The sequence below is a fragment of the Manduca sexta genome, chromosome 2 (genome assembly GCF_014839805.1).
Source record: "Manduca sexta isolate Smith_Timp_Sample1 chromosome 2, JHU_Msex_v1.0, whole genome shotgun sequence".
Classification (NCBI taxonomy): Eukaryota; Metazoa; Arthropoda; class Insecta; order Lepidoptera; family Sphingidae; genus Manduca; species Manduca sexta.
Window position 1 is genome coordinate 5,339,245 of NC_051116.1, and position 13,429 is coordinate 5,352,673.

At 34.8% G+C, this 13,429-nt stretch overlaps 2 protein-coding genes across 2 annotated transcripts in view; one reads left to right on the forward strand and one right to left on the reverse strand.

The window, feature by feature from the left end:
- LOC115456338 (ryanodine receptor) overlaps nucleotides 1-6,258 on the forward strand; it is a 158,964-nt gene extending 152,706 nt beyond the window's left edge. Inside the window, 8 exon segments of the mRNA XM_030185358.2 lie at nucleotides 229-387; nucleotides 987-1,194; nucleotides 1,740-1,871; nucleotides 2,847-3,003; nucleotides 3,276-3,385; nucleotides 4,421-4,523; nucleotides 5,388-5,428; nucleotides 5,430-6,258. Of these exon segments, the coding sequence (XP_030041218.1) occupies nucleotides 229-387; nucleotides 987-1,194; nucleotides 1,740-1,871; nucleotides 2,847-3,003; nucleotides 3,276-3,385; nucleotides 4,421-4,523; nucleotides 5,388-5,428; nucleotides 5,430-5,690 (1,171 nt within the window). The 3' untranslated portion in view covers nucleotides 5,691-6,258.
- On the reverse strand, nucleotides 5,860-13,217 carry LOC115456340 (Golgi pH regulator). Its single transcript, XM_030185360.1, has 9 exons — nucleotides 13,033-13,217; nucleotides 12,197-12,360; nucleotides 11,610-11,716; nucleotides 10,793-10,896; nucleotides 10,489-10,610; nucleotides 9,077-9,303; nucleotides 8,233-8,414; nucleotides 7,866-8,051; nucleotides 5,860-6,937 (listed from the first exon to the last, which is right to left on the reverse strand). The coding sequence occupies exons 1-9, from the start codon at nucleotides 13,072-13,074 to the stop codon at nucleotides 6,677-6,679; spliced, it is 1,395 nt and encodes a 464-aa protein (XP_030041220.1). The 5' UTR covers nucleotides 13,075-13,217; the 3' UTR covers nucleotides 5,860-6,676.
- Nucleotides 13,218-13,429: the final 212 nt, after the last annotated feature.

Genomic DNA, 13,429 nt, shown 5'->3' on the forward strand with positions numbered 1-13,429 from the left:
AGCATCATTGAAAAATGTTACAGAAACGGAGAAAAAATACTTCTTTTGAGAGCTTTATATCCCGAGATATAACTGGACTTTTATACCAGTAAACAATGTCACGTGGGCGAAGCCGCGAGCAAAAACTAGTATTGAATGTTTTAAAATTAATTTATTCTGTTTTGTTCTATAAATAAGTTCCTACTTCCTCAATCTGTGCTAATACCGTCTTCAATTTCTATAATCCAGATCGTTCCCTGTCAATTACTGGGATAAGTTTGTGAAGAAGAAAGTCCGTGCCAAGTATTCAGAGACGTACGACTTCGACTCAATATCGAACATGCTCGGAATGGAGAAGACTTCGTTCTCAGCGCAAGAGGAGGAGGGAAGCAAGGGCCTGATCCATTAGTAAGTACCTGAGTTTAATTAATAGCAATTATTGTATTGGCTCTTTCCGTCTGTGGTTTCCCTTCGCTGCTTTTTTGTATATTTTAATTGTAGTTTCTTCTTTGTATGTGAATTCAATAAAAAAAAGTAAAAGCTGTGATGCTAATAAAATATATGTGCTGGTGGTAGGATATATTTTATATACGCCCGAATTTGAACACCGTACACAAGGTGTTAAAACCCGCCATAGTGGCCCACGTAAGTGTGTCGAATCCCGGGATCAGCCTGTATATATCAAAATGTAATTTTAACTACGGACATTTAGCAGTATATATCTAAACTACTTTTCCAACTTGAGTGCTTCGGTGGCGTAGTTGTATTGCGTTCGCAGAATGACACCGCTCTGAGGTCCTGGGTTCGAATCCCGGGTCTAGCTTTGATATTTGGGTTTTTATGCTCAATATTGGCTCGGAGTCTGGTATTAGTGCCCAATATAGCAATAGGCTCGCCCCTGTCACATCATGGGACGGAAAAGTTGGGTGTCTTAACTACATCTCTGCCTGTCCTTTCGAGGATGAAGACGTGATGCGAGTATACTTTTAAAATAAAACTTCTTGCAGCATAATCAACATTGATTGGCGCTACCAAGTGTGGAAGGCTGGCGTGACGATCACAGACAACTCGTTCCTCTACTCTCTGTGGTACTTCGCGTTCTCGGTGATGGGAAACTTCAACAACTTCTTCTTCGCTGCTCATCTGCTAGATGTCGCTGTTGGGTTCAAGACTCTACGCACGATCTTGCAGTCTGTCACGCATAATGGGAAACAAGTTCGTATCGTTATTTATTTAGAGTATTAATTGCGAAAGCAATGGTGTTTTTGAAAAGCGATATATTAAAAAAATTAAAAACAATTTAGTAATAAATTAGCATCAATATTATATATTTTGATAAGGGAGATAAGAAACCTCTATGCTATGGTATTATAATTTGAAAATAAATTCTTATACTGACAACTTTAACTTAAAACGAAAAAATCAAATGTGACGCCACCATAACATGCCTTTTATTTTTCCAGTTAGGCTACACTCGTACACTGAATTAGTATAAAAATGTAATTATCAGGAATAAAAAACACGGCGTTATCAAAAATACAAATATATGAAAATTTAAAAATTTTAGGTTAAAATTTTCGCTTTTATTATAACCGATATGTACCTATACGATATATATAAAAATTATGAATATTAACCATTCAAATCGATTTGCACAACCCTATTCAAAATCTATACTCCAAAATCGATAATCGATTCAGAACTACAATATCGATATTGCAATATCGATTCCCCTTGCTCATCTTTCTTCTCCTTTGCAGCTGGTGCTGACGGTTATGCTGCTCACGATAGTGGTGTACATATACACAGTGATAGCATTCAACTTCTTCCGCAAGTTCTACGTTCAGGAGGAAGACGATGAGGTCAACAGGAACTGTCATGACATGCTCACGGTGAGTCCACAGGGTCAACGCAACCGCGTATCTGTATGAGGGCTTTTTGAGCTGTGGCCCAGGGCGCCGTCGATTGCTAAGGCCCCTAGTCTCCTTTAAATACAGTAGACAATATAAAGTTGTTTGTGCCTCTGTCATGTCAAATATATATTTTACTATGTTTTTTCTCTTATACTGTGCGCTTACATTATTATCAAGTATATTATATAGATTAATAAGCAGCCCCCTAGACGAGAATTGCAGGCCCCATCCGACTCTCGGTCCGCCCCTGGTTAAGAGCAACTTGTTTTATTTCAACAGTATAAGCACAAATAGAAAGTTAACTACAGCAAATGTTCCAGACTTCATTTCCTCAAAATAAAAATAGTAATTAAAGTAAACATTTTTACTTAATCACTTTTGATATGATCAAAATTTTTTATTTCATATTCTAAAAAAAATCTCTACGGACTGAGATCTGAAGGTGTTTGTACTCATTTTAAGTTTCCAGTCGCTATACCTCATGGTATTATTGTTTAATATAAATATTTAGAAAGAAAAAGAAGAAAGAAAAGATTTTATTATTGCTCACAAACAGTATTACGTGCACATAGTAACAAATAAAGAATAAAAACATAAAATTAGAAAAATTAATTATACCTATTGTGGCAACAATGGGAACCCTCATTCAGCTTCTTGCTGCAGTATCAGTCTGATACCGCAGCGCTGATTTTCAATGAGGCATCCCGGGTGACATACAGACACTAAGTAGGTGTATTAAGCAAGTAGAGATAAAATATAAATACGTATACAAACATAACATAAATAACAAATACAATTGAAACAAACAATTCAGAACAAGTCATGAATGCTCATTCAGAATGTTGCATAATTACCCACGCATTATAGAAAATGTCGCTCGCATCTGACTCCGTGTTTAAAGTATTTACAAGTCATTAAATGTAACACGCATCTCCACACATGATCTCGTTCCAGTGCTTCGTGTTCAACCTGTACAAGGGCGTGCGAGCCGGCGGCGGTATCGGAGACGAGCTTGAACCTCCCGACGGCGACGACTCCGAGGTCTACCGCATCATCTTCGACATATCGTTCTTCTTCTTCATCATCGTCATCCTGCTTGCCATCCTGCAGGGTGAGTGCTCGGGGATTTGAGGGTATTTCAGTTATCTTAACAGTCATCGCAGTTGACGGATTAAACCAATGTAAAATAAAAAAGGACATATGAGTTATAATTCTGCCTGTGTTTTTAGTCTGTATCAGCCCTAAGTCTGTAATCGTGCCCTGACTGCTATGACATAGGACACAAATCAGTTAAGAAAATACGAGTAACTTACGCCTCTGCCTATCCTTGAAAAGTTAAAAGGCGTGATGCTATCTATTTTATTATTTGTTATCTCATCCCAGGTCTGATCATCGACGCGTTCGGTGAGCTTCGTGACCAGCTGGAGTCGGTCAAGGACGACATGGAGTCCAACTGCTTCATATGCGGCATCAATAAAGACTACTTTGATAAGGTAATGTAACATTGTGAACCTTATCACACTAGTAATACTAGCCATCTATACTTATAAAACAAAGTCCCTTTTTCTGTCTGTCTGTATGTTATCGATTTTCTCAAAATCTATTGTACGGATTTTTATGAAATTTAGTATGCAGATAGTTTAACATTTAAAACCCTGGAAAGGTTAAAGGCTACTTTTATTCCGGGAACATTCCCGTCCCGGGGAAAGTTCCGCTATATACCTATATTTTACCTATTACTTTTATCCCGGAAAACTTCTTCACGCTGGCGAAGCCACGAACAAATGCTAGTATCGATATCATTTAAAGTTGGAAGTTCAAATGTTGCTTTTTGCTCAAAGTACCTAATCCTTGGGACGTAAAGTAGCCTAAATATGACTGCCTAGGTGGCGTAGTTGTAATTGTACTAATTACGAGTACGACTATAGCGCTGAAGTCCCGAGTTCGAATCTCGGGTCGGGCCAAAAATAATTGTGACTGAGTTTTTCCATATTAAAAATTACTTAGTCGCAGCCGAGTTAGAAAGTTGGTGGTGTGATACCTCCGTGCCTCGGAAATCAAGTAAATCCGTTGGCCCTGCGCCTGATCTCTCTCCGGTCATGTCGCATTGTCTTACCGGACTATGAGAGTAAAGGAACAGAGAGTGCTTGTGTATTGCACACACTTGTGCACTATAATATCTCCTGCGTGGCTGATCTCCGTTGAGACTGGCCGTGACCGAAATTCGGCTAGGAAGGAATTATATTCGGGCTGATTGGGCTACCGCTTGTGTGTGTGGTCGCTGCATTGAATGTTTTTCTACTTTTGATGAAATTGCATTTATATAACATGGAAAATAAAACGTATGTACTGAATCGCCACGTTTTTATTTAATAGTGATGAGGTACAGAAAATAGAATGACCATAGATAACAGATAATAGTGAGGAGAATATAACTAAAATAAACATAGATAACTATTATTCTACATTGGTATACAATATTTGAGTGTAGATTCACATTACAATAATTTCAACAACGTTGTTCCCAGGTTCCACACGGGTTCGACACTCACGTGCAGAGAGAACATAATCTAGCAAACTACATGTTCTTCCTCATGCATCTTATTAATAAGCCAGACACCGAGTATACGGGTAAGATATACAGAGTCATTTTGACATTGCGTTACTAAATGAAACCATATACTGGTCTTTACCTTTGCTGACATTGTGCCAAAAATCATCCATTAATAACGAATATTTTCACCAAAAATCCTGGTTTTAGTTTACTGGTTTTTTGATCATTTTGTAGTTTAATGTGAATATGTCGTGTGCGTACGTGTATTTCTGACTGAAAGTATGATGTTGATGTTGCCGCTACGACGAATTCTCTTAGAGTAGTAGTAGTGGCTTTAGGGCGCGTAAAATTAAAATAACTTTTTATTAGTATTTATTTTGTTCGAAATTTACGCTTTTTTATTTTACGTCTAAGGGTCAAGTAACCTATTGTTAAGTGTTATTTGCAAGAAGATAAGTATGTGGTTTCATTTAGTAACGCGATGTCAAAATGACCCTGTATTATACTGCTAAGTTCGGCAAGTTTAATAAAAAATATTAAGTGGTACAAGTTCCTACTGTATTAGTTCGAGATCAAAATAATTATAAAAACAAAAAATAGTTTTGGTCCTTCGAGTCATAGATTTGACCTGACTTTTGGTCCTTCGAACTTAAGTTATCTAACTGACGAAAAATCTACATCGTAAACTCGATATTGAATAAAACGAGACTTCTTATCATTAGGTACATAACATCTGTAACATGCATGTGGTCTGTATTAGGCAAATAAATGATTTGATTATCTAGTTACTCGTGACTTCTAGGTTAATTGAAATTCTACTGTTATTCTTTATTAATAAAAGTAACTAATAACTTTTATATGAGTACCAAGTTCTTTTTACTATCTCTTTTCTACGAACATAATAATCTGCATATTTATTTATATTATATTTTAATGTCCAGGTCAAGAAACATTCGTGTGGAACATGTACACGCAGCGGTGTTGGGACTTCTTCCCGGTCGGAGACTGCTTCAGGAAGCAGTACGAGGACCTCATGGGAGAATAGACACCATAACACTACCACAACTACCATTTGTATGCGTCAGTCGATATTGAGATTATTTCGAACAGGCCGGCAAGCGATATTGCATCGATTGTTTTTTCAAACAGGCCAGTGCTGTCGACTAGCGAGAGATGATTATCCCTCGTTTATCGACATCTGGTTCGATTTAACTTTGTTAGCAGTAGACTGCAGAGCCCGTTAATAAATGATAAATGTAATTTGTATATAAATTTTATTGAACAAAAAATATTGTGTGAATTAAATTTTAACTAAAGTGCAATAATAAATATATTTCATACATTTTAGACAATTTTTGATATCGATTGATGCATAATCTACAAGGAGAGTTAAGTAAAATAAAAAGCTTCAAATAATTGCAATTTCATAATTTATTGCTCAAAATTATATAACATCCAAAAAAATTGCATCAACTGGCATCTGAGATTGCGAAGAAGTGAATAGAGATATTATTCGATCATCGATATCGTAGCCACGTCCATCGATTATCGATTACACATTTTCTTAAACTAATCGATATGATATCGATACAACTTTTGAATTATCGATTATAAATTCAAAATGTATCGCGAAATAAACACTTGTTCGCAATCGATAGAACATCCAATATCGATGTCCAAAACTTTCAAAACTATTTTTCTCGCATCAGTAATTTAATTGTAATTAAGGTGGCCTTTCCATGTACTATTTTACTACTTTAACTATTTCTATATAGTTTATTGTAAGATATTAATAAAAAGATGTTAAAATAATGTCGAGTTTTATTCAACACTTTCACTTAACAATATCAGTCTTAATATTAAATTACTTTGAACTAATTTTACAATCAAATAAATTATAATCTGACAAAATATGATATACAAATTGTTTTGCATCCACGCCATGTTTGAAGAGTCCATTGTAATGGGTACACAAAATCATATAATAATATAATGTAAATCCTACCTCAAACTGGAATCCGAATATTTGATTATATAACTTGATTGAAAAATCCGCCCAGATACAAAAACTGTATAATCTTAGCATTGTGCATTTGTACAATATTAACAGAAATATTAACTTACAAGATTTTTTTAGGGTTTCGTCCTCCAAAGCCTAAATAATAAGTAGGAACAGCCAAAAAGGTTTTAAGCCCAACTTGCTTATCTCGATTCAATCATCAACTAACCCCTAACTAACAGAGGGTTGTTTATGTGCTAAATACAACGTAAATATACTAGTCAAAGCGCTGACAAGGAATATAACATCGAACCATCTATGGTAGAAATTAAACTGCAATTCTCCCAATACTTGAGTGATTATTATTCTGTATTCTGGAGGCATGTTCATGCGCATCAAAAGCACCGACGAACAGAAATACATGCCCATTATCTGAGCTAGAATTAACACTATTATGTTCGATGATTTCGACGATGATATCTTGTAGAAGAACTGCGAAAGAAATATATTGGTTAATTATGGAATAAATACTTTATTATTTTGCATTTCACATGTATTTTTTTTATATAAGCAAGGCAAAAAACCCTCTAAAACTGATGGCAAGTGGATTGAGGTCTAATAAAATGTCGACTGACGAGTGATGATCACTCCTTAGCAGTTTGAGAACAATTGAGGTCAGAATTAAAAACAAATCTCATTACAATTATATTGTACAGACATGTTACATGGCTCAGCACCGGAACTAGAGAGGGCCGTGTAGGGATGGGACACGTGACATTATTTTTTAATCGATAACTAATCTCTCTCACAAAGTTACTCCAATACGCTTTCAAAAAAAACTTTTTTTCTGTAATAGATTTAAACAGCCGAAAAATCAGTAGGTACGACTCCTAACCGTAGCAATCGACTTTTGTGGACGCCCGGGTCATTTTGTCACGCCCGCCAAATACTTCAGATTACTTCGAATACTTATAAGATTATTATGCGGGTCAAAAGTGACCCGCATAATAATCTTATAACAATTAGTATATTGAAACTGTAACTACATAATCGACGGTGGAAATGCTAATTGACTTAAGCGACATTTTATTGCGACACTTAGTTTCATACAGATTTAAAATCAGCACATTTTTGTTTTTATTAATCTAGTTAAAAGTTTCGAAAACAAAATGTCGCTTTAGTAGACTTCACACACCTTCAAAATTCCTATAGAGAACTTCTAAGATATCAGATCCTTACGATGTTTTCCTTCACCGTTAGAGGAAACGATAATCCACAAATACACACATAATTTTAGAAAAGTCAGAAATGTGCCTTTTGGGTTTGAACCTGCAGACACTCATCTCAGCAGTCCGTTCCACACCCAACTAGGCTACCGCCGCTTGATACTCCAATGTTGCCATTACATATACATAATTACCTTAGTAAGCGTAAGCAGTAACCCTCTAATGCTTGTAAGCACTATACACCCGACGAGTATGAATGAAACGTGTTGAGACCAGAACGCCACGTCAATGTTCAGCCCAAGCCAATGGACCACGATCTCTAGGCCGCGGGTCACCGGGTCCTTTTTGCCCACCCGATCGAATACTATGTTTATTGTTGACTGAAAATAAAAATTAGATTCTTATATTGTGTTTTATTACTAAATTGTTATTAAAAAGTTTTGGGATAATTTTTGCAAATGGTAACAAAAAATCTGAGGCAAATGATTTTATAGCAAAATGGCACGTCAATAAAATTTTAAAAATGTTTAAAAATGCTAAGGAAGTCAATAGAATACTTACAATAAATATCTTCCAAATACAATACAGCGAGAAGAAATACCCGAGACAGTTAAAATATTTCCCTTGGAATGTGTTCGACCATTCGATCTTCTCTCTCATGGATCTGGCGTCATGTGCCTCTAGGAACAGCTGCCTACTTAGTTCCTCTAATGCTGCTATCTCTTGGCGGAGTTGGGCTATATCTAAAAATAAGAGATGTAAAAAAAAAAACAAAAAAAAAATACAGTCGTATTGAGAACCTCCTCCTTTTTTGAAATCGGTTAAAAAAATTACATAAAAATTATTATTACGAATATTTTTCTGTTAGCTTCCCTAAATATATTAATTAGGGAGAATATAAAAGTAAAACCGCATTTTTAAAATCCTTCACTGGATTATACCGTATAATAAAAAAAACAAACATGGCTACAGTAGAAACACCATCCAATACCTTGAATTACAAAGTATTGTTCGGTATTCCACTGCGCTCGCCATCCTGAGACATGAGATGTTAAGTCTCATTATGTCCAGTAGTTACACTGGCTACAATGTCCTTCAAACCGGAACACAACAGTGACTACACACTGCTGCTTGGCGGCCGAAATAGACATTGCGGTGGTACCTATACAGGCGGACTCTTGCATGAGAGACCTACCACCAGTAAGTATAACTATCCCAATGCTAGGAAAATGCCCTCAACTCTAACCATAACACTTCATACCACATAATTTGATACATATTAGTATGTTAAAGATATCGAAAAAAAGTCCTAAACCAATCCACATATCAACAGATCAAACCATAACGCTCCATACCACATAGTTTGATAAACAATCCATATCAAGAGAAACCAAAAGCAACTTACTTTCAGATCCATGACCAAGCGGATTAGTAATACTGCCAACACTGGACAAAATGTTTGTCCAAAACCCTCTATTCTTCACTGCAGATTGGTCCAACATATTGTATTGCTGTCTCCCTCCCATACTATTGGCTTCTGCTAATGCAATCCTTTTCTTTTTCACCAATATCATGTCCATAGTTTGCAGTAACTTCTTTTCTATTGATAGTACATCAGCCTGAGTTACTGGTCTGAAGTAAAACATATTGTCTGATGTATGGTTGGCATAAAGATATTTAATAATTGATGTATATTCTAGAGACATAAACGTCCATAAACTATTCTTTCAAAATCCGGACTAAAATGGCAACCAAAACGTCACTGTTATAACCTACTTATTCACTTGAACAACAATTTTACTTATTTGACTAATATTTTTTATTTAAATCCAGGTTTACACTTAGACTCGAGTCCTTATATCATGAGCGGCACTTCGTACAAAATCACAAGCTGTCAATATTGATCCTAATAAAATCAGTTTGAATGGATTGCAGTTCAATTCAGTTGAGCACATTGAATGTTCGGAACGCCAAATCTAGTACGTAGTACATATATATCGATGGTTATAACTAGGGCCCGGATTAATATGTAAATACATATTTTTAATTTACGCGATTTTAGTTCTAGACCTTATTCTCTACCATCTATTAACGTATTTGGATTGTGAAAAACAAATTTTTATTTTCCATATTTTCCCATATTTTAATGTTAAGTCCATATTTTACATAAACATATCACCATCATCCATATTTTCAAACATCGTACGTACGTGACATTTTGAGTTGCTTGGGCGTCGATATATTTTTACGTACTTGCATACCTACATTTGCGCTACTACATATTATATTTTTATTTCGACTTTTCGAAGACTGCAGCCTTCTTGGTCACGGGGCGGACTAAGGTGTTGGTCGTCCGAAAGCGCTGCAAAGTCTTTGAAACGTCGGAAGATAAAAATAATATAAATAACCGCGATATAATAAAAAAGAAATGATTTATTTTTGATGAAACGATAATTTTTATAGAATTTGAATTCAACATTTCGCTACCTTTTTTAAAGTTTTTTTTTTTATATATCTTACTGTAACAGTAACTGATTTTTCAAAATAAAAAATGTTTAAAATGAAAGCTATTGTTGTTTTATACTCCATATTTTTGCCATATTTTAGATTTTTTGGTCCATAATATATGTACATATTTTGTATTTTTTTATACATATTTATCCGGGCCCTAGTTATAACACAACAGTAATCTACAATACAATAAAAATTTAAAAGCCATTATAAATAACTATGTGAAAATAATTTTCACCATAGACATTTTTTAAAACCAGCTGTTCTTGTGCCTTAGTAGAACATCAAATATGTCATATTCACTACCTAATAAATATAGCCATGGAAGTATAAGGGTAGTTCACAGCACCAAATCCAGACAGCAATGCCATAACAGTCACTCCAATTACACCTATACGAGACACACCTTGCTCTATAGAAAATATACCCTGAAAACAAATTAAATTGGCAATAGGTTAGACATAGAAGTTATTAAAATTTCAAAAATAAATATGGATCTCTTAAAGATCAAGTTGGGTCAATAATCCAGAGTGAAAAATGATTTTAAATTGAAAAGCATCAACATTTGCTATGGTAATAATGCTTTGAAATAATACATTAAAACACAAACCTGTTTCGGACTTAATATGGGGAATGGATCTCCAATCTTCCAGAAAAAGTACAGATATATGAACCATACAAGCATTGTCAACGGTCTGATTGCATTTTTGGTTACTGAAACAACAAATGTTTGGATATTTTTAATACAAGAAAATGTTTTATAAAATGGAAATCATCAAAACATATTTGTTTTAAGCATTTGAAGTTCCTTCAAAGTAATTCATTAGCAGTTTTGATATAAAAATGGAATGGCAATGGCAAAGCATATTTTCCACAATTAACTCTTCAACAAAAACGGACATGTCAATTATGCCTGTTTCCACAGACATAAACACTGTTTCTTTATGTATATTGCACAAGTATGTGTAGTGTTAACATAATAATTAAAAAATAATACTAATAAAATCAAATGTCTTTGATCAATGACATTATACTACATTTTATTACATGTGTTCTGCAAAGTGACCCAACTGCACCTGATGGTAATTGGAGTGAGGTCCAATGGAATGTCGACTGATGAGAGATAACTACCCCTCGACAGTCGACACAATTATGCCGGCCTGTTACAACCGGATGTACACAGGCTGATCCCGGAACGCGACACTTACGTGGGACAATGTAGGGTTTTAACACCTTGTGTATGGCGGTCACTATCTGAGCTGATATAAAATACCACCAGCAAATTGTTTAAGGCTATTCGCACACCAGTACATTCCGCATATACAAGCGATAGACAGTTTATTATACAGAAACTTTCGATTTGTGATGTTATATAAATTTCATGGTAAAAAAATATGATATAATATGGTCAATTGGAAACAACTTACCAAATCTAATATTACTTATGCAGAAATATGCAATGTAGAATGGTATAAGAGCTATGACCATAAACAATAAGGAATAGAGGCCCAGGTTCCAGTGAAAATACCTGGAACTGAAAAAAAAAAACTGTGTTGGATTTTCTCTTTCCACTCTATTATGATTATAAATACTAATCTCCATCTATACATGTAGATATTATATATAATTGCTATAAGATTCTTATTGATAATACCACCAATTCCAATAAGATAAAAAATGGTAAATATATTAAAATTACATTTTGTAACCAGATTTTATTACACACTCATGCCTTTTATCCCCAGAGGTAGGCAGAGGCACAATAAGTGCACCCATATTCTGCCATGTGTATTCTGTCGCATGATGTGAAAGGGGCAAGCCTATCGCTATATAGAATACAAATTCAAGACTATGGATGAGTTATTAAAAAAGTTACTATGTAGAAAAATCCTATGTACCTTTGCCCAACCCAGGAACAGAACCCGAGACCTCAACAATGCAGTCGTAAAACTACACCACAAAGACAATAAAATATTTATATACATAATAAATTACAATCATTAAAAAAACTTACCTGGAGTCCAAATATCCAATAATCTCAAATATGATCAGCTCAAACATGGTGCAACTGAGTGCAAATGTTACGGAGAATATTAACTGAACAAGTGTGTGGTGCACTTCATAGTCTCGGAACAGCTGCTTCACGAAGAATATCCATCCACCAACAAAGAATATTGTCTGGAAATTGGTAATTGAAAATTGGGTTTAATATACATGGATGAGAATACCTCCTTGCTGAATTTTGGCCACAGCAGTCAATCTCAACTAAGATCAGCGAGGTACATATGTGTGTGTGGGCAATACATATGTGCACTTTCTGTTCCTTTACTCTCAGATTGGTGGGACAGCAATCGAACATGACCAGAGAGACATCAGGAGACATCATTCTCAGTTAATTTTACAGTCAATAAGGTTTATTTTGGTGCACCATGTAATATATATTTATTCTGTGCCCACACTTAACAAAATCAAACAAACATATCAAGCCCGTAGTGATAAAAGAGTCCCATGATGTGATAGGTGGCAAGCATATCACCATATCTAGCTCTAGACTGTGGGCATCTCTACATATTATTGTATTACTACCAATTCTAGTCGGAAAGCAGGTTTACAAAATGTTTTTCTCAAAATATGTTGCAGTTAATTGTAAATTTTATAACATCTTAAAATGTAACCTTTTATTTTCATTATAACCATGTAATACTTAGATAAATCTTACGTATTTTACATTCTTATTAGATATAGTGAATTAGAATTGTACTTATTCAAAACCAATTACAAGAATTTTGTCGGCAATCGGGAAATCTAACCAAAATATAACCTCCACGTAACGTTTATTCAAATACCTACCTGGGATATCAAAATTATCAACGTATCTTCTAGGAAACTCATTTTGAATAGCTACCATATAATATATTATATCAAGAAACGATTTACAATTTTCATTTTCTCGTATTTGCACAATAAAAACTGTTTTGTTGACATCTGCAAATTGCAAAATCGTTTTGACTTTTACGTTCCATATCAGTAAAGTTAAAAGTTGTAATTCTTCACATGAAAAATTACAACATAATTATGGTACTGTGTTTATAAGCATACAAAAAAGATAGAGTAACTAAAACGGCAGCAACAAAACACAGTGATTCGCTGGTGATTTAACTCTGTCCACCCGCTCCGTAACGCCCGTCTGCAATAAACAAACATTCTATACAAAAAACAAACAAACTTCCAAATATTTTTCTGGGAA